The sequence below is a fragment of the Pyrus communis genome, chromosome 7 (assembly GCF_041283825.1).
Source record: "Pyrus communis isolate YQ-2024b chromosome 7, ASM4128382v1, whole genome shotgun sequence".
Classification (NCBI taxonomy): Eukaryota; Viridiplantae; Streptophyta; class Magnoliopsida; order Rosales; family Rosaceae; genus Pyrus; species Pyrus communis.
Window position 1 is genome coordinate 772,785 of NC_142571.1, and position 27,503 is coordinate 800,287.

Below are 27,503 nucleotides of genomic sequence, written 5' to 3' on the forward strand. Positions count from 1 at the left end.
TGTTTTATAACCTGGATTTCTTATCACAAGGTACTGCTGTTCACGACGTGAGAAACCCGGGCCATATTGCTATTGGAATAGTTGAGGAGGGTAATGTCAACGTGTTGCAAGAGTTATACGAAAAATGGTTCAGGCTGATAGAATTAACGTCCTACGTGGGCTGTTGTGTTGGGCACAATTGCAGTTAATTCAATTATGAAATACAGCATGTTGACAATGATATCGGAACTGTCTGAGTTAGCTCATACCAACTTTGAAGATGTGCAAGAGGTCATTAGAATGAACAGGAGGGTTGGACCTCACATTGATTTGAATCTCGGAATTGGAGGGCCGGGTCCTACCAAAGACTTGTACTACAACAAATATATTCTCCACCATTAGGACTTGAAGGAAGACTCGGAAGTAGTTCACAAAATCATTAAATTGAATGGTGAAAGTACAAGTTTATTGCTACGATGATTAAGAGGATGGGGACAATAAGAAATAATAAGATTCCTGTATTCGAAGTTTTCTACAAAAAGAATACAAACGATGTGCGAAATTCAATGGCAATAAAGATTTGCAAATGTCTGTTGAAAGAAAGATGGGATAAATTAGCGATTTATGATGCTAAAGCAAGAAGAGAAGACATAGTACGATCCCTGCTCTTCTTGCTTTAGCATTATAAATCGCTAATTTATCGCATCCTTCTTTCAACAGACATTTGCAAATTTATATTGTCATTGAATTTTGCACATCGTTTGTATTCTTTTTGAAGGAAACTCCGAATACAACAATCTTCTTATTTCTTATTGTCCCTATACTCCTAATCATCGTAGCAATAAACTTGTACTTAATCTCACCATTCAATTTAATGATTTTGTGAACTACTTATGAGTCTTCCTTCAAGCCGTAATGGTGGAGAATATATTTACAAGTCTTTGGTAAGACCCGGCCCTCCAATTCCGAGATTCGAATCAATGTGAGGTCCATCCCTCCTATCCGTTCTAATGACTTCTTGCACATCTTCAAAGTTGGTATAAACCAGTTCCGATATCGTTCTTAACATGATGTATTTCATTGCAAGAATTGAATTAACTGCAATTTTGCCCAACACAATAGCCTTGTAAACACGTAGGACGTTATTTCTATCAACTTGAACTCATTTTTTGTATAACTCTTGCAACACGTTGACATTACCCCTCAACCATTCCAATAGCAATATGGCTCAGGTTTCTCATGTCGTGAACAGTAGTGCCTTGTGATAAGAAATCCGGGTTATAAAACACTGAAAATTGGGTACCAAGCGGATTTTGCGCCAATATGCGTTGGGTGTGGTTTTCTATTACATCAATTGGCAGGGTGGATTTCTCAACTATTATCTTTTCAACAGTTGATTCAGTATCACAAATTTCACGAACCTTTAGTTCCAACACACGGCTTTGTGGGTACCTCAACAGCAATGAAGACCATCTTTGCCCTCTTTATGATTCCTTCATCTTTTGCCGTTTCATCACAAACAAAACGGACGTTATCAGAGTGTTTGGCATCATTCAACAAGTCTCTCAGATGAGGCTCCTCAAAAGGCAATGCAGCATCAGGCACACCATTCCAGACATTATCCCAAGCTTCAATCTTTAATTTGTCAGTATCAACAATTGTAAAACCTATACCGTGGTGATTTGACGCCATGACAAGCATGTACACAACGCCAGAAAGGCTGGCCCCTGACCAACAAATATTCTGAACCAGCATAAATAATAGTTTGGGGATGAGAAAATCTTGAGACATCTAGGTTTTCACGTTAGTATTCAAAGTTTACAGTTTGAGCAAAAACTGTACTGTTTACAAATTTCACTTCACATAACAAATATGTTTTCAAATTATATATATGCTACATATTAATTAGTACGCCGTCTATTAATTAGTATGCTATATATTAATTAGTTGTTCAATTGATGCCATAGCAGTAAACTGTATAAGTACTTGAGGAATAATTCTTTTCCTAAAAAAGCAGAGAGAGATAGAGAGAGAAATAAACCTGTGCCAAACTACTAATCGGAGCTTCTGTCCCAGCAGTGCCATCTATGGGGTCCTCACGGTCCATATCCATATCTTAAGGGCTGCAAATTCACATTTAAAATTAGAATTATAATTCAATAAACAACAACTGTAATTTAAAGTATGCGATAGTTATTACAATCTTGAGATAATTAACAGTAACACAAGACCAAGGTACTTAAAAAAAAAAAAACAAATATATAAAAATCAAAGGAAAAGAGAAGACAAGCAAGTCAGATTTTTACCAGTGTCTGTTTTAAGAATAACATAGCGCTCGTTTGAACGTGCTTTTAAAATAATTAAAAACGTTTTAGGAATTAATCTTTAGTAAAAATGTAAGTAAATTTTGAAAAAACATTTAAATGTTTTCTGGAAGAAACATAAAACTAATATTTTTTTACAAAAAACACTTTTAAGCGCTTTTGGAAAAGAAAAAAAAAACAACATTTTCAATCATTTTAAAAGTACATACAAATAAATTCATATTTGGATGGACATTAAAATTTGATCTCGTAACTTCACCGTAAGCATAGCCAACAAACCCTCAATTTTAAATCAGACATTATTACAATAAGCCAGATAGGAAAATCGTTTCAAGAACAACCTTCAAGCAGAAATCAATCCCAAGAAATCCAACCGTAACCATTGCCAACAAACCCTCAATTTTAACAGAGGAATCAGACATAATTACAATAAGCCAAATAGGAAATCCTTTCAAGAACAACCTTCAAGCAGAAATCAATCCCAAGAAATAACACAAAAATGAAATAATAGGCACTTGCCTTTGGCCTTAATGAAATGCGAATATCACAAGAAATTCAATCGAAAACACCAAAAACAAGAAGAAGGAATGTTGAATTCAACCAAAAAAACAGAAGAAAATTTCATTGATGCATTTGATCAAACACCTGGTAGTGCTCAATAGAACGAACCTGAGAGTTTGTTCAATCTTGAACCAGAACCTGTCAAGGAGATGGAGCTCGCCAGACTCAGAATTCCGGCAATCTTTACAAGAATTGACAGCCGAAAGGCCACCGAAGATCTTTAACAGTGAAGAAAAGCACAGTATCTCAAGGAAGAGAGGGTTAAGAGATGAACTGTACGTACGTAGCTCGGGGCCCATTTTAGTTGTCCATAGCCTGTTTCAGCCGGCCCACCAAGCGGGCTCTTAAGGTAACGGTACCAGAAGCCCAAAGACTAAAGTATTTTGAACTAATTCTTGTTTGGGAAACAATTATTAGGAATTTGTTACTGGTACTTTAAAAATTTAATTGTGTACTTCAAGCTTTTATATTTATATAAAAAAAATACTATTTAAGAGGAATTAAAATTTTAAACTGCCAACAATAATTTCAAAAATTATTGTTGCTTTCGTGATTGTTACCTGTTTCTCGAATGTAAATAAACCATTTTTCTTAGTGCACAATGATTTGGTTAACTTAATTGTAAGGTACAAATTAAAAGGTTGTTTTGGCGTATCATGATCCTATCCATATCCTCTTTGTGAGGATTCTAGAGATCAATGCATCATAACCGTTCATCATACATTCTGCAGCTAGTTTTTCGTTAGGACTGTTTGTATTTAATTTTAAATAAAAAACTTCAAATAATTTCTGGCCGGTTTCAAGCGGGTGTGTCTTCAACAGCTGGCCCTCGCAACCTCCTCCCTCTCTGGTTTTGGTTGTCAAGAGACGTGCTGTCATGTCCACCAAGGAATATAAATCAAGGTTAGGCAGAGCTTAACTCTTCCTACTTTTTTTTGGGTGCCTTCGTGGCTAGGTTAATGATGCTTCGGTGTTCCAGGCTTTGTGAGGGGAGCTGTTGTATAACACTGTATTGCTCTATTGTTCATTTATTTTGCCTTATCCGTGGTTTAATGAGAATCTCAATTGACAAGAAAAATCCAAATGTACCAATGTTAACAAAGTGGAACCATGTCTAGCCAACCTATGAGCCACCGGTGGAGCCAATTAAGACCCACAAGGGTCACTTGATCCTTCTCACCATCTTAAAAATATGTCTTCTTATATGTTATATCCAAGTTCTTCATATTTGTACTTATAGTTGACCCTTCTCGCAGAATAATATTTGCCCCAATGAACATAATCTAATGTCATCGTGCTCCATATGGTCAAAGACTCAAGACACTTGGGTTTAAAGGTGCGTGACACTTCATTTCTTGCCTCTAGTCTTTTGATTTATTCACTTGTGTATTGAATTTATTTGATTTTTTTAGTAAATTTAAATCAGCATGTGATACTCTTATTGTTTGTCTATCTTTTCGATCTTTATATATATATATCAAAACTTTGGTTATACTTGTCTTAAAAAAAATATTGGTTATACTTACCATTAGTATTGTTATCACACGATTATGGAATGATGACACAATTAGGTTGTAAATTTCAAATTTGTAATATTTATAATAATTATTATGAATGCGTAAGATTTTAACATGTAAAATTAGGCTGACTCTCCTTATTAGAAATTTTGGCTAGTCCACTGCTATGAGCCACACCATTTGCTTGCCTACAAATATTGGAAGATTTAACGTGGGAAAGAGACGCCAGCAAATTTTTTTGAATCATTAATTGCAAATGATGGAAAAGCAATACCGAAACATCTTCCCAATTCCTGTACAATCTCTTTTGCCATTTTGTTTTACCATAGATAGTTGCTTGGAAGTCAATCCATTGTGTAAGGTGTTCACTCTAGATGACAAAGATGTTTTGATCTGATCTTCCATGGCTGCAACCTCTCCCTGATTGTCAGTAGCTACAAAGTGATTGCCGGAGAGTTGAACGCTTGGGCTGCCAATCACCGAGAACGCAACCAAACCGTCGTCAAACAAATTCAAGATTCAAGAAGCATGATTATTTCTTATGTTTTGAGAAAGAACATAGAAAGATTGGACGAGTCTCGTGTCCAAGGGAACACTGGACTATGATGATATGATCCTCTCTGATTTAGTCCACACACCCAGGCTTGAAGTTGCCTGAAAAACAAAAAAAAATAATAATCAAGAAGCTTGATAATTTAACAAGATTATTTATACGACACATGATGCAGAAAATTAACAATCAAAGTAGTTAAATTCCTATCATTTCAAAAACTGAAAAAATAAGCAACTGAAATTTCGTTAGGAAATGCTTTTAAAATGACTGAAAGCTCTTTTAAAGAAATCGTTTTTGAGTTCCAAAAGCACTTGAAATGCTTCCTGCAACGTTTGGAAGTGTTTTCAGAATTGGTTCCAAAAACATTTTCACTAAAAACGCTTTCACCAATTTTAAAGACACTTCCAAACGAACTTAAAAAAGTTGTGAAAGTGAAGATACATACAGATAAGAAATTAAATGAACAGAAAAGTGCTAACCCTAAAATCCCATTGTTCTTGAGAGCAATTCCACCCCTAAAGACTTTGCGCCAACACCCAGCACATTTATCCACTCAAGTGAACAGTGATAGACCCCAATGAACAGTAATAGGCCAAATCATCTCCACCCCTAAAGCTAAATAGCCTAGTCAATTTTATTAAAATATTCTTAATTTTTATTATAAAATAATAAAAAATAATAATCTGATTTTTAATTTCTGAGTTTCTCCCCACAACTGCTCCTCAAACCAGAGCACGCCAAACCACGCCCCCCCCCCCCCCCCATCTCCACCCTTCATCAAATCCCCACCTCTCCTTCACTCTCCGCTTCCTCTCCACCGCCCTCCGCAGTCCGACTTGCCCCAAATCTGTCGACATCGGCGCCTGGGCTCGCCAGATCCAAACCCGCCGCCTCTGGACCTACGCCCTGACCTTCAGTTGCATTCCCAGCTTCAACCTGACGTCATGTAGGCCGGTCCCAAGGTCTATCAATTTTGGGCTGGCCTAGAGACCAGTTTGGGTTGGGTGGCAATCCCGTGGACTGGAGAAACTTCCCTAGGTGCTGGGCCATTTTTTTGGCTGTGTGCCGGCCTATCCCACCCCCGGTGGAAGTGCTCTGAAACCTTGACTCGCACGGCACATGATGTTCGTCGGCTTTCTCTGAAACCCTAGACAGACAATGCCTCTCCCACTAGCACGGCACCAGTTGCGAGGATGTTAATTTAGATTTAAAACACTTTATTCTATCAAATATATTTCACCTTCGCTGAAATACCCCCTCATAATTATTAGTAAGATATCATACATGGTATATAGTTTTGGTCATTTATCATATTTTTCGACAATATTTTTGGATAATTTTCACTTTATTACCTTCAAGTTTCACAAAAATCACACTTTACTAACTGCTAAGGCCACTGGGTATCTGCAAATTCCCACAACCATTGCTAGTCACCAGACATACTCTTGTCATTGGTTCGGTGCTGGTTTGTGCAACGTCGCGAATCATCCAATTCTTTGAGAGTTTATATCAATGCATCAAGAAGAAATGTGGTAGAGGATGAAGTTGAATATAAAACAGAATTTCCCTCACTAAACATATCCTTAACAAGATCTCTAAATTTGGAAACCAAAATGCTTGGATGTGTTAATGGATCTTTCATTGAAATTCAATCCAATCCGATGGACTTTTGGTCAGTTCCATACATTTGTTTTTCCTTTGGAGTTCCATTTCATACTTTCTAGCATGCTTTCGAACTATGAGAATTGCAAATAATTATGACTGATGCGAAGAAAGGAGTAATTTCCCATTCGAAACAAGAGATCCTCAGAAGCATTTCCGATGAACAACAGAAGGTCCAGTTTCATCGTAGTCTGCTTTTGTTACATGTTGATTCTGTGGGAACACAACTTTGGCGAGTATGGCACCTCCCACCCACGCTGAATACATTGATAAATTCTCTGGCATATACTCCGGAGGCTGCATTGAACCCGGACCAAAAAACGATCAGAAGAAGTCGGCAGTCCAGTTAGTACAGAAGAAAGTGTTGTGGAAATGTTATGTAGATCATAAAGTATCTTGCTCACATAATGTTCAGTCCGGGTAATAGAAAGTGATTCAGTGATTGCTTACGGGACCAATAACTCAAGACCATGCAATAACAAACGTATCCAAAATTTAAGTACGCTATACACCAGATCAATGCAATTCCTTTTTACTAATGGAAGTGGTAATAGCACTTTTTTCAGTAGAGATACACTGGTAACAAATCGACCAATAACATTTCCATTAATTAATGTCATACATAATCAAATTAGACGACTTTTTGGTATCCAGTCAAAGTCTTGATGTCGAGAATCACTTCCAACTCAATGAACATGTTAATCATTGTAAATCAGAGTTCAAGGCTGAAGCATAAATTCTATCAAATATCATGGTAGCAGAAAGAAAATATATAATCACGAGTGCATGAGTACAAAAATTTATGAATTTCCTAAGCAAAAAGAATGGAAACGCCAAACACCCAACTGTCTGAGAGAGAATAATGAAAATTTGATGAAACAATACAATAAGACATCATAATCACTAGTTCACATGTAGCAAATAAGATAGGGAAATGCCATAGCAGAAACTAACACAACCTCTGGACTCTGAACTATATGCAGCCTCAGAAACAGTTAGGAGACCGACTATAATTACGTTTAGAGTATGTGGACCTTAAATGTTACGTTGGAAAGCTTATTTCATAAAGATTATTAAGAATTTGCACTTCCTATACAGGGTTCTGATTGCAGTAAACATATAGGTACGATGCAATGACTCGTGAAGATGACATTGTGTGAAAGAAAGTTGACTATTTCCCCTAATCACTGTCAGAGATTTTGCCTGGGAAGAATTGAAATTCAAACCTACCCCACCTGAACTCTGAAGCTAAAACCTAAGTGCAGTTTTAATGGTAAAATAAATTACCTTAATTAAAGCAGGACGAACAGCAGATGAGCACAGACCAGCTTCTTTCTGAAACCTTTCTTCAAAACCTGCAATAAACAGCAATCAAAGTGCCAATACAATTACAGAACCAAAAGTTCCTATTCTTTTGAAACAAGGACAAACAAATTTCGCCATGCTCCTATATCTGTTGCCTTGTACTGTAATATACTTCCAAAGAAGAGTCATGTATAAGGAACTCTGAACCCAAGGATTCCCAAAACTTGGTGAATCCATTTCTTAAAACGATATGGATGACAAGGATAACGAAACCAACCAAAGAAAGGGCTCCCAGACATTTATACAAAAGAAGTCGTCTAACAAAGTATTCAACGAAAGAAGAAAAGGAAAAATAAAGAAGAAAATATATTGTACCAATTAGTAATTACTGTATCTGAAGGGCAAAGGCATCGGCAACAATAAACTCACCAGTCATAGAAGCAGTGCCACCACACAGTACCGTATTTTCTAGCAATTGCCGGTGATTATCAGACGATACTGTTGAAATACAACGAACAAGCTGCTCAACAATTCCATGAGCTTCTAAACCCAATATGGATGGTTGGAATAGAGCCTCACCAACAGTATATCTTTCTCTTCCAATCGTAATAACCTAAACCAATGACCAGTATTACATTAAAGTCATTATACATGTAAAGCATCACAACAATTTGGGAAAGAAGATTTACGGAAAAGAAAAGGCTATGCTTTGGAATAAACAAGAACTGTGACCTAAATGCCTTGAGATGGGATTGCTGTCATCTTGCGTTCACATTTTGAAGAATAAAAAAGAAAATGTAAAGAAGGGATAAAGAAATACAAGTTAAAGGACATATATCTAAAGAATAGAAGTGTTTGAATGTATACTAGATCTTGTTTTTAGTATTCAACATGTAAGATTAGAGAAGATTTCAGTGAGGATAACTTTCAATAAACTCATTAACATGTATAATTAACACATCATAGATTGAAATCAAACAAAACAAGATAACTGCGATAGGTGCAAGCCAGTTACAGCATAAATAATAGCAAATTACAGGGAATATATGACATACTGAAGTCAACATATCCTCCTAACTGAAATATGACAAACAAGTTATGTGCTATCCGTGTCTTCTCCATCTATCCATATCATAATTTCAAAAAATTAACCATACCTGTCCATCAGGAAGGGTATGCTGCTCTATCTGGCATGAATTTTTGGTCTTTTCATAAGCAAGTTCATCTTCAGCACAACATGAATATTGCTCTTTTATTTTCTCAATATCAGACATCTTGATATTAACTAGAGGATTAGATTTCCCAAGCTCTTCAGCAAGTAATTTCGTCAAATCAGTACCTCCAATTTCAAACCTCCTTGAGGCAATGTGCTGAACAGCACCTTCAACGACTGGTGCAATATCTGTTAAAAATTGGCCAAAAATACAGAAAAGGCACAAATAAAAAAAAATAATCAGTTTGCTTACATTATCATATCCCATATTGACTCACTACCTTACACAGAGAGTCCAATGCCATTAATAGGTCAGGTGTGTTAAGTAAAACTTGCAAGCTTTAGTTCAGCTACCAATGCATCTTTCATGACCATTATCATCATATGGTCACCTAATGCACACTATGTAGATGGTTATAGCTTGGCATAGCTATCAACTATCAATAACATATTTTGGTCTTAATATTACAAGATCTGTACGTGGTTCAAATCACTGATTGTATGCTAGATAGGATAAACTGAATTCTGTATATATAAATTTATTATTTTATATTGCATATGACTTGGCCTGCAGTATAGAAACGAAAGAATAGTTTAAAGAACTCTATGTATTCAATAAACAAGATTCCATTAACTAATAAAGGTTCCCTTCTGCAAGGTATATAAACCTATTTTTCCATGGCCAATATCAACAGTGCATCCCGAGATGCGTCCTACAGCATAAAGTGACAATACTGCTTGCTCTGATGCATAGAAGCCCGAAATGTTAAATGTTTCAAACATCAGTTGCACCAACTGCTCTCTGACAGCCTGGGAGAAGAAAAAAAATTTGTTAAAGAAATATATATTAGCTGCACCAAAACAATAAGGAGTTATGTAGAACCGGCAAGTTATATTTCTAGGATTTTTCTCTCTAGAGAGATAACAAGGCTTCCTTACTCCTTACAATATTTTTCTCTCTAGTGAAATAATGTCAGAAACTGATTCACAACAAGCAAACTTGAGGCTACAGAAATTTATTTTTAAATATATTTAAACAAGAATACGCAGGAACATTTATAATATCATGATCTGAAAGTTTTAACTTTGACAGTGTGCTCAATGGAACCAGCATAGACTTATAACAGATAATACATTGACTTGTTAAATAAAACTATATAAAAATAATAAAAACCGTGAAAATAACCACTGTAATGATTTTCAGCCAAATATTGCATAACGACATATTAGCTAACCTTGGGAGTACAAAGTGGATCGGTAAATAATATCTGCCCTTCGTTGCCCATTTCCCATCCAAGTCCAGTATATAGAACATGATGCAATAGGTCCTCCATGGCATCCCAGTCAGTAATAAGGCCTCGCACAACTGGATCAACAACGATATCTTCAAGTGATGAATTATCATTCATTGATCCATCATCAACCACGCGTTTCATTTGGTTAGGAATTATCTGAAGCATATGAAAGAAGATAAACGTTAAAGAAAAACAAAAAAAAGAAAGAAAATAGTGTTAAATTACAGCGATATCATCAGCTACTTCTGGATTAGTTGAATAAAATTTTCATTATGTACAATGCAACCATTAAATTAAGTACAAGAGAGTCACTTCTTCCTTTCCAAATATGCAATTTAGATAGAAAAATGATTTTCATAGTAAAAAGATGATTTTCATAGTAAAGTCCAAAAAAATTGTTGGTCTTTGTATCCGAAGAAAGAAAATTTGCTTTTCTGACAACACTTTACTATGAAAAACATCATCCTTTATTGTTTTGAAAGCAAAATTTTCTCTCTTTTGCCGAATAAAGACCATGACCTGAAATTCACTATTTGATTGATTTTCTTTTCCTCAGACTTCCCAACACCCACAGATTAATTGAAAAGTTGAGAGCATATCAAGCCCAAATTACCTTGAAATTGAATAGAGACAAAATCAGCTGGAAGCTGAATATTAAAGAAAAACTAATGAAAAGGGCTTGAAAACTTTGAGTTTTAACGATAAGGACAAAATAAAGGGTAAAGTGAATAGTACCATCAGCTAGAAGCTGAATATTAAAGGAAAATTAATGAAGAGGGCTTGAAAACTGTGAGTTTTAACGATAAGGACAAAATAAAGGGTAAAGTGAATAGTACCAAGATTGACTTTTTAGTGTAAAAATGTGATTTTTCGTTAAAGTGAACAGTACTGGGAGCTTTTCGTTAAAGTTCCCGAATATTAATACTTTTTCACATACAATAAGTAAGAAGTATTTACAAGGGTCAATATCAATGTCTATACGAGCCATATACAACTTCCACGAAAACAAAATTATACTAGAATACAACGAAAATGATGTGCAAATTCATCATTTATGACAGAAAGAGTCAACTCTTTTTTCAGCTCTGGTTCTGGAATATATTTTTAACATTGTTGGGCTGGAAAATGGTGTGCAAACTGCAAAGGCATCATTTATGTGCAACTTCATTAGAGTTAAAAGTAGGATAGGAGGAGGGATATACATGTGATAACACGAGATTGTTGGGAAGGAGGGAAATGAAAGTAATAGTAAGAATCAATTGGAAGTTTGACAATGTACGATTACCATGCCAGCTTTGGTTCTGGAATATATAGTTTGGACAGTTGAGATATATTAAGATTCCTATCAGACCAATAACAGCAAGAGTTATTTTACCTAAAGCGTGCACATACATGACGATAGTCTTCAGTATGCAACTTGAGTGACACAATCATCTACTCAACACACCCTAATACAACCATAAAAGTTTCATTTCCTACTAGAGCAAAAACAAAATTAATGAGAGAACTAACAACTGATGAGCAACAAGAGGATATCCATGCCACAGGGGTGCAGGAAAAAAAAGAAGAAGGAGGAACTCTCATAACTTAAGTCGCTGTTCTGCTGAAATATTAATTGGACCTACAGAAAACTACAATTTTCCTTTTCTTTCTCACAACTTTCCCAGAAACCAAACAGATTCTTCCCCCCAGCCATGGCTAGTAAATTTTCCAACTAAAAGTTTCCGACTTTAACAAATCAAAACAAATCCTAGCTGGCCCCACGAAAGTCTAAACCAACAAACAATCCCGAGCTTTCGCATTTGGAATTTTCCATTTTTCCCAAAAAAGCAAAAAAAAAAAAAAAAAATCCAAGCAACCGAACAGAAAATTACAGCAAGGATAAAAAATTTAAAAAAAAAAGGTCTTAAAGCTCGCCTCTTTGCTTTCTTAAATGGGAAGTGAGACCGAGAAATTGAAGCATATGATGTGATAATTACCATGGAAGGAGCTTGATCGGGAATGGCGGGTCCGGCTTTCAGAAGCTTGGAGCCGGCATCGACCACAACAGCCTCCATTCTGGTCTTCTAAAACCCTAACCCTAGAATTTGAAGAAACAAAGGGGATTTAGCTGAGCATTTGAAATGTAAGAAGCTCTCAGTATTGAAGTTTAAGAGACTAGTACTCCACTTTACCCGTTTTCTCTGTCTGCGAGCGGGCAACTGCGGTGTCTGTACTTTTCAAATTTCACAAGATTGTGGTAGGAACGGTAGGAACCCTCTCTTTCTTTTTTTTCCTTTTCTATTATTTATTTTTGTGGGATCTGATGGACGAGAAGATGTATACGTGGGACCGGCACATTTGGATCTTGACACGTGTTAGTAAAGTTCTTTATATTACAAACTGATGCTAAGAAAATAAGGGTGTGTTTGTTTGCCCTCTCTAGCTTTCACTAGACTAAACTAGATTAAGTTTTTGTGTAAGCCTGTGTTTGGTTTCAGCAGGAATAACTTTAATGGGACAAAATGAGACTCGCATGGACTAATAGGTTCGCTAAAGGGTCTTAGCGAGACCCCCCAATTTTAGGCGGACTGCTAAGACCAATGTGCTTCGCTTCGTATCTCACCGCTTCGCCCGATCTGTCTTCTTCTTCCTCACTTGCTCAACCATTTTCAAAACCAGATAGTGCAGTCTGAAACCTAGAATTTGACCCAAAATTCGAAACAGCCCAGAATTTGAAACCCATTTTCAAAAATCCAACCAAGAATTTGAAACAAAAAACAAAAACAAATTTACAGAATCGTTGTGCATCTATCGTTCCATCACTTGCACATTAGTTGTTCTAGTACCACCAAAATCCAAATCGCACCATGAGATATGTTGATTTTTTTATTTGTTCGTTTTGCTTAGCTGTGAGAGGGGGAGTTTTTGTCAAGGACAAGTGGGATAAGCACCGATACCTCTGCACTAAAAGGGAGAAAGAGGAAGTGAAGATGTGAGAGAAAGTGAAGAGGGAGAGATGTGTCGTCTATTGTGAGAAAGAGGAAAGGGGGAAGCGGTTGTGAGAGAGAAAGGGAAAGCTCCTTCCAGAATAAAGTAGGGGGAAGCTGCAGAATATTAAAAAAAAAAAAAAAAAATCTAATGCTGAAGATATTTTTATAATTTAAAAATGAATTAAAAATAATAAAAAATTTAAGAGTTTTAAATTTTTTTATTTTAGTCCGATATTACACCAAACGCTTCACTAAGTTAGTCCAGCTTAATCTTTGAAGCTAGTCCAGTCCGAGATAGTCCGGTGCAACAAATGCACCCTAAGAGTGTGTATGTTTCCTTTCACTAGCCCTCACTGAATTGGACTGGACTAGACTAATAGTTAGTCCAGTCCCATGTTTGTTACTTCACTGGAGTAGCTTTAGTGGGAGTAAGCTGGACTCGTCTCGACTAAGGACAATGCTAGACGGTCTTAGCGAGAGACGTCGCGAACCATGGGACTAGCTAATCCCTTTGATCGCTTTCTGCACGCGTCCTTTACTCTCCTCTCTGCTCGCGTCCTTTACTCTCCTCTCTGCCCGCGTTCTCTCCCTCTCTCCTCGTCCCCAACCCTAAATCATGAACAAAGACCTCGATTCAAACTTCAATCGGAGAACTCACGAGCTTCATCGTCCAATTCACCTCTGCTTAGACCAAGATCATTGGTCGCGCCCTCCGATTGGGCTCCTTCCTCCTAGACCTCAATTTTCGACGGCAAGGACTTCGGGCTCCGTCCTCCTTGACCTCTTCCACTGCTACCTTTGCTCCGCTTTGCCCCTCACATCTCCTTCTTCCCTGCTTCCCACAACCAGAAAACCCATAAAAATTAAACCCAGAAAACCCAAAAAAATTGAGCCTAGAAAACCCAGAAAAGGGAAAAGGGAAAGAGACAGTGGCACAAATAAAATGGTAGAGAAAAAGGAGAGGGGAGGGATGCAGTGGGTGGACAAAAAAATGAGAAAGGAAGATGAATGGTAGAGAAAGAAGAGAGGGGACGGATGCAATGGGTGGACAAAAAAAATGAGAGATGAAGATGGTTCTAGAAGGGAAGATGAAATGGCAGAGAAAGATGAGAGAAGAGGGATGCAGCGGGTGGATAGAAAAATGAGAGAAGAAGATGATTCTAGAAAGGAAGATGATAAATTAATAATAAAATATTAGTATATATAGATTAAATTAATGATAAAATATTGTAAATATAAATTTAATAATATAATATATGAGTCCTGCTTTTTAGTCCGACACAGCATCAAACGCTTCACTAAATCAGTCAAGCTTAGTCTATTCTAAGCTAATCCAGCTTAGTCCCTAAAGCTAATCCAGTCTGAGATAGTTAGGTGCAACAAACGCACCCTAAAGGTTTAATCCAAAGAGAATCTACCTAATAATGTCACTTGTCATTACAAATTAGCAAAATATGATGGTAGCCAATATCAATATGGATTGAAGATAGGCCCGATTCAGTCATATGACTTGAAATCAATACAGATAAAATGTGTGCACCAATTGTGATACTAAAAATTTGGTAACTATTTAAAACAGGACTAATCAATCATATTCATTTAAAAACTAAAATTTTAATACCATTAATTGAACAATTAAACGATTTATAATTTGATTGAATTTTGTGCAGAGTTAATATGTAAAAATGACCTAAAAGTTAGAGAGGTTTTTTTTATCAAACATACCGTGCAAAATGAAAAGGAGAGCTAAGAAGGGCAAAGTGAAAAAGTTGCTAAGATCCCTTCCTTCGCTCTTCGTTTAGTTTTGAAGTAAGATAAATCTCCTTTGTAAAGATGTTAATGAATGCATAATGGTTTCCTAATTACTAAGAGAAGGAAACCAACTAAACCAAACTAGATTGACTACACAGATGCATTTGGTACGATTATTCTATTAGTTTATTATTCAGTCTGCAGTTTGAATCCTAACCCGAACCAACCGCACCTTGCCCAGCCCTAAAAATGTATTTATCAATTTTTGGTATATGAGTAATGAGAGAGAGGAGAGGAAACAGACAATCAGTAGATTCAGTAGCTTAAATTTATGTACATATCAACAAAGTTGTGAAAAGACTTATGCACTATCAAATAAGAGTTGCTGCAAATGTTTTATGGCTATTGCATGTATGGTCACCCCGCATACTCGAAGGTTCTCCGAGACTATACAAGTTCATGTCCACAAAAAAATTGCCATCGGGGGTGGCACCAACTGGCTCCCCATCCTCAACCAAAATCAAATCACAGCCCTTAGCGCCAATAGGGAGCACATCATCACTTTCCTTGACAGAAAGGGCTTCAATCACTGATTTCGAAAACTCAGCTAAAAGGGCTTCATATAATATAATATATGAGTCCTTCTTTCTCAGGTATTCGAACTGGTCTCTGGTGTAACACTCCACCCCCATTTTTATTTAAAAATGGATTTTTAATTCTTAATTGGTGTGCTTAAGGGGTCCACCTTTTGTTTTTGTGTCCCCTATTCCCGTCACTCTTCCATCTCTCTCCTTGTCCTTCTTCCCTATCCCTTATACTTCATTTTTTTTATTTCTTTCAACTCTCTGCACTCTCCCGTATCTCTCGAAACCCTCTCACCCCACGACCCGCAACCGTGTTCACTGTTCATCCATCACCACACCACCCTCCCTGGCGTCAACAGTGTCGTCATCATCATCATCATCATCCTGCCGTCTCTCTCTCTATCTCTTGTCGCATGCGAAGAACAGCGAAACCCAGGAGCATTCCGGCGATATTTTCTTATTGTTCCGGTTAGGTAAGCCTTGGTTTTCTCTCTAATCTTTTTAGAGGAGGTGTGGATGAGTTTTAATGAGTTTTATTTCATCATTTCCAAGGTTTTTAGAGCAAGATCAACTCGGGAGAAAACTCACCCAACTCCGGCGAGCCCGTGAATGTCGAGGAGCTTTTCGTCTATCTTAGGTTGTTCCACGGCGAACCAAAGGTATAAAAACACTCCTCTCGTCTAGTACTTCATTTTGATACCTAGATCGGAGCCTAAGGTATACGTTTGCAGTCGGTCAGAGTTGTAGAAGCTCCGGCGTTCTTCTCCGTTTGTTTCCGTTAGCATGCAGGCCGTTTAGGACACCCACGGGCCTTGGGCCCGTAGACCAAACCCAACCCATTCTGTCTTTTAAATTAATTTGTTATTTATTTTAATGACCCAAAGGGCCTTGGGCCGTTTTTATTTAGAAATGGCTTAAAGCCCGACCCCGTGTGTGAGGCCTTTGGGCTGTGCAATGCGTGAGTATGTGCGTGTGTATGTGGACTATGTGTGTGTGTGTGCATGCCGTGCATGCGTATGCATGCTGTGCGTGTGTGTGTGTGTATGTGTGCCTGTGTGAGTGTGTGCACGTGTGTGTATGTTTGTGTGGGTTTGGGTTTAAGGCCCAAACCACCCCTTTTCACCTTAACCCTTTTTAACCAAAAATCTTAGGACCCGAAAACCCAAAATCTCTCCTAGGCCAATTTCAATGTTCCTAATCTGTTTTTGGCGTCCATTTCCTGGGATTCTATCGTTTGGGCATAGTTTGATAAATTGTACATTTTTGTGCTTAGGTGAACTTGCTAGTGAGGATTTCCTTAATCCTTTTCCGCACAACTCTGCTGCTACGGAGTATTTGTGAGTGGAGCCTTTCTAAAATTACATGATTTCATAGTTTAACTGCATAAATGAAAAGCATGCCTTACGAGTTTATGGATTGATTTTATGTTAAGCATGTTTATTGAAATGTTGATTTTCGTCTCGTTACTTTGTAAGGAATTAATTGTTGGCTTATATTGAGCCATATTTTAATATATCGTATTTTCTATAAAAACCATGAACTGGTAGACTATTTGATGGATAACGATAGGATGCTAGAACATGTTTTAGAAACCCCTCTTTATAGTATAGACGATGGATGCCTTTATATTATGAAGTGGTTATTTTTTAGAGGCGTAACTATTTGTGCGTACCTAGAGGACACTATGCTGCCTGGGATGAGGATCTGGTGTTGGCAGTTAGGCAAGGAGAAATAATCCCTAGCTACGGGCCGAGGGACACGGAGCAGGCATTGGGCCGGGAGTTGGTAATCTCTGGCTACGGGCGCAGAGACCACGGTGCTGGCATAGGGCCGAGAGTTATATTTATTCAGTGATCTTACTAGCAGCACACCGCGCTTACGAGACGATCTGTGAGACGATTGATATTTTGATTTCTGCGATGTTTTTTCGCAACATGTCTTTTGAGATGTTTTTGGCATGCTAGGGTTTTCAGTAAACCTATCACATATTATGCTAGTGGTTTTCTTTATATAAACTGTCGGGGTTAGTATCTTGATAACTGTTTTATTATTATTATATATATAAACTTGGTCCACTCACCTTTGTTTTGCGCTCCCATTCAGGTCTTAGAATTGAGGTATACAATCCCAGCGTCAAGGCACTTCAACATTAGCATCTTCGAGCCGTCCCGGTGTAGGACCCACTCCTTTATTCATTCAATTTTATATTATTTCTTTTAGTGTTCTAATTAGCTGTATGCTCTGAACACGTTCCTAAGTTGTTAATTCATTGTATTTCAATTCATAACCCTTATTTATTTCGCATTCTTAGCTTTTGTATCCATTAATGGCTTTCGTCACCCTCGGGTGTCGGCCAGCACGTGTCTATCCTGGTATTCAAACAATATCAGGGTCGGGGTGTGTCATCTGGCCAATGCTTTGGTAAGAATGTTTGCAACTTGCTCCTCAGTGTTGTAGTACAGTAGATCAATTTCCCCATCTGTAATGCATCTCGAATGAAATGATATCGTCTGTTTATATGCCTTGTCTTATGATAATGCACAAGATTCTTGGTTATGGCTATAACAGATGTATTATCACATAGAATTGTTGTAGGCTCAACCTGTTCTTCACCAAAATCTGAGAGAACAAATCTCAACCAGATTGCTTGTGCAGTGGCTTCCGCTGTACTGACTTATTTAGCCTCTGCAGTGGATAGTGCAACACTGCTTTGCTTGATTGATGCCCATGAAAATACACTTGAACCAAGGTTAAATGCATATCCAAATGTGCTTTTCATGTCATCCTCACTCGCTGACCAATTATTATCACAGTAGCTAATAAGCATTGCTTCCTTCCCTTTCTCATATGCTATACCATAATCAATTGAGCCTTGAATAAATCATATGCTATACTCTCTTGGTAGTTCCCATATGTTTTCTGGTAGGACCATGCATAAATCTAGCTAACAAACTTGCTGCAAACATGATGTTTGGCCTTGTAACAGTCAAATATAGCAGACTCCAAACTATCTATCTATATAGATTTTCATCAGCTTGTTCATTTCCATCCATCTTAGATAGTTTTTCATTCACTGCAAGAAGGGTAGCAACTAATTTACAATCTTTGAAACCAAACTTATCTAGCAGTGTCTTTGCATACTTCTTCTGGTGCAAGAAGATGTAAGAATCAGTTTGTATCACACCTAAACCCAAGAAATGATGTAACAACCTGAGATCAGTCATTTCATACTGTCTTATCATCTCAGTATTGAACTTCATCATCAATTCTTGTGAACTCCCAGTGTAGATGATATCATCCACATATAGAGAAACAATGAGTACTCTACTTTCAACAGTCTTCACATATAATGTTGCTTCACTTGGACTTCTTTGAAAACCAACATTAGTGAAATATGAGTTGATTTCTTCATACCAAGCTCTTGGAGCTTGCTTAAGACGATATAATGCCTTCTTGAGTGTGTAAACTCTATCCTCCTTATTCTTAATCACAAATCCAGGGGGTTGATCAACATATACCTCTTCATGCAACTCTACATTAAAAAATGTTGACTTCACATCTAATTGAAATAATCTCCACCCTTTATGTGCAACCAATGCAACCAGTGTTCTAATTGTGTCAAGCCTAGCAACTGGTGCAAAGGTTTATTCCAGGCTTTTAAGAGTAAACCTTTGCAACCAATCTTGCTTTGTTTTTCTGCACTGAGCCATCGAGGTTCAACTTGGTTTTGTAAACCCATTTGACACGAATTACTGGCTTATCAGATGCTCTACTAACCAACTCCCAAGTATTGTTCTTCTCTATCATTGCAATTTCATTCTCCATTGTTTTCTGCTATGATTCATCTTTGGCAGCTTCTTCAAATGTTTCAGCCTCAATGATACACATATTGCATCTTTCATACACTTATGCAATGCTTTTATATTTTAGTGGAGAGTGATTGAAATCCTGTGGACCTGAACTTTCACTATGTCATGCAACACCAATTCCATCATGTGCTTCTTCAATATTTTCTGGTGTCTCATTATCACCTTCTGTAATCTCAGCTTGAGTCAAACTTAATTCACTAGTCTCATTTTCTTTCTTAGTAAGTATATCAGTAAGTGGAACTAAAACACTACATTCTTTTTGTGCACTCCAATCCCAACTTGCTTCCTCATTGAACACTACATCTCCAGAAATGACAACTTTTTGATTCAATGTTATATAGTTTGTAGCCTTTCTCACAACTTTTATACCCCAGAAATACACATCTTGTGCTAGACAAATCAAACTTTTGTCTCTGTTGTTCTGGAATATATGCATAGCACAGAGAACTAAACACTCTCAAATGCTTAATTCCTGGCTTTCTTCCACTATAGGCTTCAAATGGAGTTTTCTTGTCCAAGGCTTTAGTTGGACACCTGTTTAAGACATATACTGCAGTGTTCACTGCTTCAACCCAAAACTCCAGTGGTATCTTCTTCTTAAACATCATACACTTAGCCATCTCCACAATGATCATGTTCTTCCTTTCAGCCACTCTATTATGTTGTGGTGAGTATGCCACAGCAAGCTGTCTTTCTATTCCCATTTGTTCACAAAACTTGTTAAACTCCATAGATGTATACTCTCATCCTCTGTCACTTCTTAGTTTCTTCAACTTATACCCACATTGCAATTCAACAGTAGCCTTAAACTTCTTAAAGACATTGAACACCTCATATTTGTATCTTAAGAAGTAAACCCAACACATCTTAGTGCAATCATCTATGAAGGTGAGGAAGTACCTATTTCCAGCCTTTGTAACAGTTTGCATTGGTCCACAAACATCAATGTGTACCAATTCCAGCGGAATAGTGGCCCTACTTGTTGTCTCTCTTGGAAAAGAATCTCTGCATTGTTTCCCAAGAATGCACCCCTCACACACTTCATTGGTGTTCTTGATTTCTGGCAATCCAAGTACCATTTCTTTCTCATGTAGCAACTTCAAACTATTGACATTCAGATGTCATTCTCTTATGCCAGATCAAGGTTGACTTACTCAAACTTGCCCTTAATGCAAAATGTAAATTTGTTTGAAGTTTCAAAGGAAAACTTCTGTTTCCTTTCACTGGCACCTTAGCAACTAGATTAAAGAGAGCAGTCATCATAAATTCCAACCTTATTATCTCCAAAAATCAAAAAGTATCCATGCTCCATCATCTGCTCTACACTTAGTAGATTCTCCTTAAGACCAGAGACAAGCATTACTTCTTTGATATACCTCATTCCCATCTTAGTGTCCATCACCAGACTTCATTTTCCAATAACTTCAACCAATTACCCTATCCCCATTTCTACTTTTGCAATTATGCTTTTGTCAATATCAACTAGTACATCTTCTCTACTAGTCATGTGGTTACTACAACCGCTGTCCACATACCACACATACCATACATCTTCAATAAACTTCTTGTCAACCGCATTATTTGCATGGAACATGGTTGGTGTAGGAAGGACTTGAGTTGCAAAGTTTAGCTGCTGAACATTTTTCTTGTTGTTGCAGTCCCTTGCAATATGCCATATTTTCCCATAACTGTGACACTTAGGTTTGCCTTTAAGAAAACATTCTCCATAATGGTACTTATCACAGTGCCTGCAAGGGTTTCTTCCACCTTCTACAGCTGCAATTTGCTTCCCAGATTGGTAAGTAGGCTTTTGATCCCACTTTTTAAATTTTGGTTTCCAATTCTTCTGGTATCCATGGCCTTGATTTCCAAAAGAATTGGCAGGTTTAGAATTCACGTTTAGACTTGCAAATGCTCTCTCAATCTTGTTCTCATTATGTCTCTCCAATCTTTGTGCAAAACTTTTCAATGAGGCAACCACCTCTTGAACCTCAATCACATATATATCCCTTGAGTGTTCAATCACAGAGCATATAGGATCATATGCAGAAGGTAAACTAATCAACATTTTTCTGCATAATTCTCTCTCTAGACAATTCCTCTCCATAACTTCTTATTTGATTTATCAGATCAAACAATTGTGTAAGATGAATAGGCAAAGACTCATCATCTCTCATTCTGGTATGTTCGAATTCTCTACGAATACCTTGTAATTTGACACTTCTAACATGTTTGTTGCCAAGGAATTCTTGTATCGAGATATCCCAAGCTCCCTTAGAGTTTCTTCATGAGAGATCCAAGGGAAAATCTCATCGGAAACTGCTCCTTGAATCAGCCCCAACGCCTTGGCATCTTTCATAAGCTTCTCTGTGAGAGTTGCAGCATCACTCGATTCCTCCTTCTCCTTCTTCTTTGCATCAGATTCATCAGCTCCCTTCGAATCTGAGCACTCTACTCCTTTCTCAACAACTCCCATAATCCATGAGACTTGAAGATAGTCTTCATCCTTACGCTCCAGAACTCATAATTCTCGCCATTGAAGATCGGTGCTCTCCACTCACCACCTCCAGACCCTGCCATGTTAGACACAGATCTCACAAGCAATTCCTTCAAATTCCTTCACAGATTTAATCGCCCAATGTTAAGCGACCAAACCAGGCTCTGAGGCCATGTTAGAATCTAGAGACTATGATCTCTATTGTAAGGAATGAATTGAAAATAAAGATGAAGGTTTGTGGAGAAATCTCAGAGAGTTGCAGAAAGAATATTCACAAAAGGATACTTTCATTCATCTTTTTTCACTCAGTACACAAGACATGGGCGAGAGTAATACCGTTGGGAAGAGAGAGGGATTCTCTCTCACAAAGTTCAATCTCCACCATTCATGTAATATATCCTATAAGATAGCTACAAGTGGCAATACACATTACTAACACTAAGATTACATCTCAGCTGTCCAATTAGAATATAATCCAATAGCACATTTAAACTTGAAATACTAAGACTTAAACTAATATTTCTCTAGCACAAAAACTTATATTCCAACATTTATGTTCTCTGTCGCATCAGTTTCACCAAGGCACATGGAAGAATCGGTGCCTACTTCATGTTCCTCTCTTGTCGATCCCTTTCTCTCAACGCTACCGTCTTCTTCAATTAAAAAATCAGGAGCTTTACCCGAAAGAGTTTGAGCATGTTTCTCTGGCTGGGTTGAAGTCAAAGACATGCCCGCTAGTGCAGATGCTAAAGCATCATCTATTGTCCAAGCAGGCCTTGGTTTTTCTGATGAACCTATCACAACATCTGATCCGTGATCTTCTTCGTCCTCGTCATCATCACCATTTAAAAATTCAGGAGCAGTTACTACCAGACTTGGAAGCAAATGGGTGGAATTTACCGAAGCAGACATTTCATAAGCTGTGGTCCGGGGTGCATCTGGTTGAATGTCCTTCTCACCTGATTCAAATGCCTCACAACGGTGATAATCATTTCCACTATTATAGCAAGAGTTAGACTCAGACTCATTGCATGAGAAAGAAGAAGCATAGAATCTTGCGCATGTTGGCAATTCAGAATTCTGTGATTTGTTCGCCAGTACTTCAAGTTGCTGCTCTACCCTTTCAAGCCTTGCCTCAATGCTGCTTATCGGTTTTAGCATCTTTTCTTCAAACCTCAAAAACAGATCCTCAATTCTGCCCATTCGAGAATAAAGCTGGTCCACGGCGCTTTCAACTCTTGACGGGATACATACCCGGGCAGTACTAGTACTAGCCTTATTAAAATCTGGAATCTTTACTTCTTGGTGGTCAGGTATGCTGGCTTTTCCTTGTTCCTGAATCTTAGTTGCAACACTGGTAGAATCGGTTTCTTTTGACACAGTCGCTAGAGAGTTCTGTTTTCCCCATGTATCAGAAATTGGCTTGTCCTGTGTTCGGTTAGCACCCCTTGTTTTACAGAATTGCAAAAGGGTAGGCACAAGCATGGCCATGAGAGAACTCCCAGCTGAGTTTTCCACCGCACTAGCTTGGTTCTCTGAATCAGACGAGTCCACAGGATCAGCGAACACATTAACCTCACCAACACATACACAATCTTTCCTCTCAAGCGACAGTAGATGAAGTGTGAGGGATACACAAGGACTTGCATCACTAATCTGTGCTGTAGATTCATAAAAATCCTGATACACAAGGACTTGATCAGCAAGAACCATACAAAGATATTAACTAGACGGGAAAAAAAGAAGCGAAAGAAAAACAAAAGTGGGAGGGGGTTCACTGGAATTAATATACATGGAGAACTAAGCAACATACCTGTGCAGATCCCAACTTCAATTGCGATGAATTGATTTTTTTATCAAGCACATTAGAATCTAAGACTTTCACTTCAACACAGTCATCTTCACTGTTGTTCGGGCTATTTCCATTTCTTGACTTAGCTTCGGATGGGTCCTTAAGCGACTCATTTGAATTTGCAGGACAAACTTTATCATTATCACCTGTGTGAAGCACTTGTTCATCTCGGGCAGCAACGCCACGGCGAACAGTGCAGAGATGTTCATTGCCACTCTGCATATCAGGTGCACAGTTTATCGTATATACTCGGGCAGTACTTCGATCACAAACCTGCTGGATCTCATGTTTTTGTGTGAAATTAACTGCAGTGGAAATCGTTGTTGGTCAAATGCACTTTAGATACCCAACTCTTAACAGAACCCTTAGTAACACTTTGAGCTCCAACAGATATTACTTCTACTTTTAGCAACCAAGTGTCGTTTTTCGTAAATATTCGTAGTTGAACACACTGCAAAATCCTGTTTTTATCCTCGTTTTCGAGTACAAGATTGCCCCCTCCGATGCATGGACATGGTGGTATCTCCTCATATCCCATGTCCTGTCGTATATCTTGTGGATTAAGGTATCCCCGTGTCCATGCATCGTAGATTACCCCTCTATTTAGATTCGTTTTCATCTAAAATTTGGCAATAATCCTAATCCTAATCAACTGCCATTCACAACATGAAAACTTAGTCCCCGAAATTATTAACTTTTAAGTCCTAACGTACAATAATAAATAATACATAAAAGGACCAGGATATATATATATATATATGTAAAACAAGGTGTCAAACCTCAAATTCAATAAAATTTGGGGCCGAAATGTAAAGTTTTCGGAAAAGAGAAGTTGTGGAGCATACTGGTGATCTCGCAAGGGTCCGAATCGGGTGACGGAGGGTGCAGAATAAGAGTGGATGTAGGTGTGGAATTCGGAGTGTCGTCGTCGATCGGAGAGGAGGAGGATTCGAAAGAGACGCAATTCGTGAGGGAACCACCTGCAACTGTCCCGGTTGTGGCGGAGGTCCACGAAGTGGTGTCCAGGTTGTCGATCTCGTCGTCGTGTGTTTCCATGGTGTTTTGGTTTGTCTTCTGTCGTGTGATATGTGAAGAGAGAGTTGCTTAATGGAGAAGTAGGAGAAACAAGTGTGAGGTAAAGTCGTACTTTAAAGGAATTTTCTAGCTTTAAGTCCTAACTGAATCGCATTCTTAATCATTAAGAATTTTAGATGTACGTAAAATACGTACAAGATGATGAAACATAAAATATCGAGTAAATTGTAGCAATAGTTTTTCAAATTTAATTAAATTGAAACAATATTTTCTCAATTAAAAATTCATTACCATTAGCTTCAGTTTATCAAAATGTGTAGCTATGGTCATTTTTGTTAAATTCGTCAAAATTCTATCAAAATGAGTTACGTTGAAAGGACTATTGCTACAATTGGGGTAAAGTTGAGGGATCATTGCTCCAATTGAGTTAAAGTCGAATGACCATTTATCCAGTTGGATTAAAGTTGTGGGATCATCAATACAATTTTTCTTATTTGATTTTTCATATTTGCCCTTTGATTAAGCCTTACATGCATGACATGTGACCCATTTAGATGGAAATTCTAAAAGAATTAACGAAAATGATTATAGCTGCACATTTTGGTTAATTGAGGGACCATTGGTAATAGATTTGGTTGATAGATTATTGCTCCAATTTGGTGAAAGTTAAAGGAACATTGTTACAATTTACTCTAAAATATTGGGTTAATTACACTAACACCTCCTGAGGTTTATCGAGTTTTCACAAAACCCCCTCATGTTTTAATTCTCTTTCATATAACCCCTTCAATCAAAATTTTGCTTATAGATTTACTAATTTACCCTTTACTAATTTAATAAAAAAAAACTTTATAATTGTATAAAATAAATTATAAGTCATCACTTAAAAAAAAAAAAAACAAGTAGAACACCATTGGACGAAAACAAACTAAGAAAAAAATTTAATTAATTCTTTGAAAATAATAGTTTATTAAAAAATAGATGATCATAAAGCAAACAGCCATTCAACTTAATTTTGGAGGGGATAAATAATTTTTTTTTTTCATTATTAGGGTTCATAAAGATGACTTTGGAATTGCCTAATCTCAATGGACCAAAAATTAGGGCAAAATTGAGCCAAAAAAAAAAAACCCAGCAAATTGAGTTGTCCTTTAGGGTGCCAGAAAAAAACCATGGACCAGAAGTTGCGTATCGAAAATTTTAAACAGAGGAAGAAGAAAGAGATGGTCTTCTTCTTTGAAAAAATTTCAGTATTACTTTAAAAATAATATTTTATTAAGAAATAGACGACAATCGAATCTATCATTGTCCATTGTGTCATCCTGTGGGATTGGATTTGGTTCATTAGGGTTTTTTGTTTGGAAGAAACGAGAAGTTTAGAGTGATTATAAGAGAGGTTACATGTCCCCGCGAATACTGCCAGTTCAATTTGTTCGATCTTATGACTTCAGCTACTTCATTGATCTTGTACAGTGTTTTTTTTTTTCACGTCGTCGATGCCGGTGTGTCAACCACATAATATTTGCAGGACTAATATTTTCTTAATTATTATTGCTAATCTCGATTTTCTTTGTGTAAAATTATAAATTTTTTACACAATGTCGGAGATGGAGAGATCCTTTTTTTGTTTTGTTCAAAAGTTGAATGGGTGGTGGTGATGGAGAAGGGAGGAGATGGGGTGGGAGGGAAAGAAGAAGATGAACACTTTTTTTTAATAAAATATTATTTTTAAAGTAATTAATAAATTTCTTTTCTTAATTTGTTTTTGTCAACATGGTCTTCTTCTTGTCCTTTTTAAAGTGTTTAATGACTTATAATTTATTTTATACAATTATAAAGTTTTTCTATTAGTTTTAAGTAATTAATAAGGGTAAATTAGTAAATTTATAAGGAAAATTTTGACTGAAGGGGTTATATGAAAGGGAATTAAAACCTGAGGGAGTGTTTGTGTAATGTCTCAAATGTGAGAGGGTTTTGTGAAAACTCGATAAACCTCAAGGGATGTTAGTAGAATCAACCCCTAAAATATTTTAAACAAAACTAAAAAGAATAAAAGTTACAAGTGAAAAATAAGATGTAATTGAACAAACTGTCACACTAGTGAATTTGTGGCAAAAAGCTAGTTTCTAATAATGTGTTTCCTACTTCCCCACAGGGCCACCCCTTTTAACAGTTTTTCTTTCAATTTTTATTTTGGAAATATTGTGAAGTCATTAGTTAATCATTTATGTTTTAAACTCATCTAATTCGTCCTTTATATTGACTTACTCATTACAGTTGCTCTTACCATCTGATGTTGTTACCGCAGTTATTTTGTTAATTGGATGATTTGTCATATGGGCCCACAAAGCCAATAATATTGTCCCACGCTGGAAAGGTTCTTGTGCACGTACGGAACTAGAGTTTGGTGGGTGTGAGGGAGGGGATGTAGTGGGCCTCAAAATCAGGGGGAGGATGTCGTGTTTTATGTGTCTTTGGTCGGAGAAATTACGTTGTCCAGCTTCCGAATCATAGAATTTCTTCTCACATTGGT

At 37.3% G+C, this 27,503-nt stretch overlaps 4 protein-coding genes and 1 long non-coding RNA gene across 7 annotated transcripts; 1 reads left to right on the top strand and 4 right to left on the bottom strand.

Annotated features, from left to right (window-relative positions):
- Window positions 1–1,274: 1,274 nt before the first annotated feature.
- LOC148695413 (uncharacterized) lies at window positions 1,275–3,104 on the bottom strand. Of its 2 annotated transcripts, none has more exons than XM_088698062.1 (3): window positions 2,973–3,104; window positions 2,021–2,102; window positions 1,275–1,722 (listed from the first exon to the last, which is right to left on the bottom strand). In XM_088698062.1, exons 2-3 carry the CDS (start codon window positions 2,090–2,092, stop codon window positions 1,393–1,395), a joined length of 402 nt encoding a protein of 133 aa, XP_088554188.1. In that variant the 5' UTR covers window positions 2,093–2,102; window positions 2,973–3,104; the 3' UTR covers window positions 1,275–1,392. The 2 variants fall into 2 exon arrangements, 1 of the variants encoding a protein (XP_088554188.1); XR_015964919.1 differs by having other exon boundaries at window positions 1,569–1,706.
- Window positions 3,105–6,556: 3,452 nt separating this feature from the next.
- LOC137734818 (actin-related protein 7) lies at window positions 6,557–12,814 on the bottom strand. The gene is made up of 8 exons (XM_068474109.2): window positions 12,584–12,814; window positions 12,389–12,489; window positions 10,350–10,565; window positions 9,783–9,924; window positions 9,059–9,303; window positions 8,331–8,514; window positions 7,884–7,951; window positions 6,557–6,893 (listed from the first exon to the last, which is right to left on the bottom strand). The coding sequence occupies exons 2-8, from the start codon at window positions 12,464–12,466 to the stop codon at window positions 6,741–6,743; spliced, it is 1,086 nt and encodes a 361-aa protein (XP_068330210.2). The 5' UTR covers window positions 12,467–12,489; window positions 12,584–12,814; the 3' UTR covers window positions 6,557–6,740.
- A 3,148-nt stretch (window positions 12,815–15,962) lies between these two features.
- Window positions 15,963–18,236, top strand: LOC137733292 (uncharacterized). 2 transcript variants are annotated; one of them, XR_015964904.1, is made up of 4 exons: window positions 15,963–16,190; window positions 16,270–16,376; window positions 16,991–17,054; window positions 17,821–18,236. It is a non-coding gene; the product is annotated as an uncharacterized LOC137733292 (long non-coding RNA). The 2 variants fall into 2 exon arrangements; XR_011068442.2 differs by having other exon boundaries at window positions 16,991–18,236.
- A 2,782-nt stretch (window positions 18,237–21,018) lies between these two features.
- Window positions 21,019–21,654, bottom strand: LOC148695414 (uncharacterized). The gene has a single exon (XM_088697187.1). It carries the CDS (start codon window positions 21,652–21,654, stop codon window positions 21,019–21,021), a length of 636 nt encoding a protein of 211 aa, XP_088553313.1.
- A 699-nt stretch (window positions 21,655–22,353) lies between these two features.
- LOC137735485 (uncharacterized) lies at window positions 22,354–25,098 on the bottom strand. Its single transcript, XM_068474917.2, has 3 exons — window positions 24,781–25,098; window positions 23,897–24,240; window positions 22,354–23,763 (listed from the first exon to the last, which is right to left on the bottom strand). The coding sequence occupies exons 1-3, from the start codon at window positions 24,989–24,991 to the stop codon at window positions 22,621–22,623; spliced, it is 1,698 nt and encodes a 565-aa protein (XP_068331018.2). The 5' UTR covers window positions 24,992–25,098; the 3' UTR covers window positions 22,354–22,620.
- Between the last annotated feature and the right edge of the window lie 2,405 nt (window positions 25,099–27,503).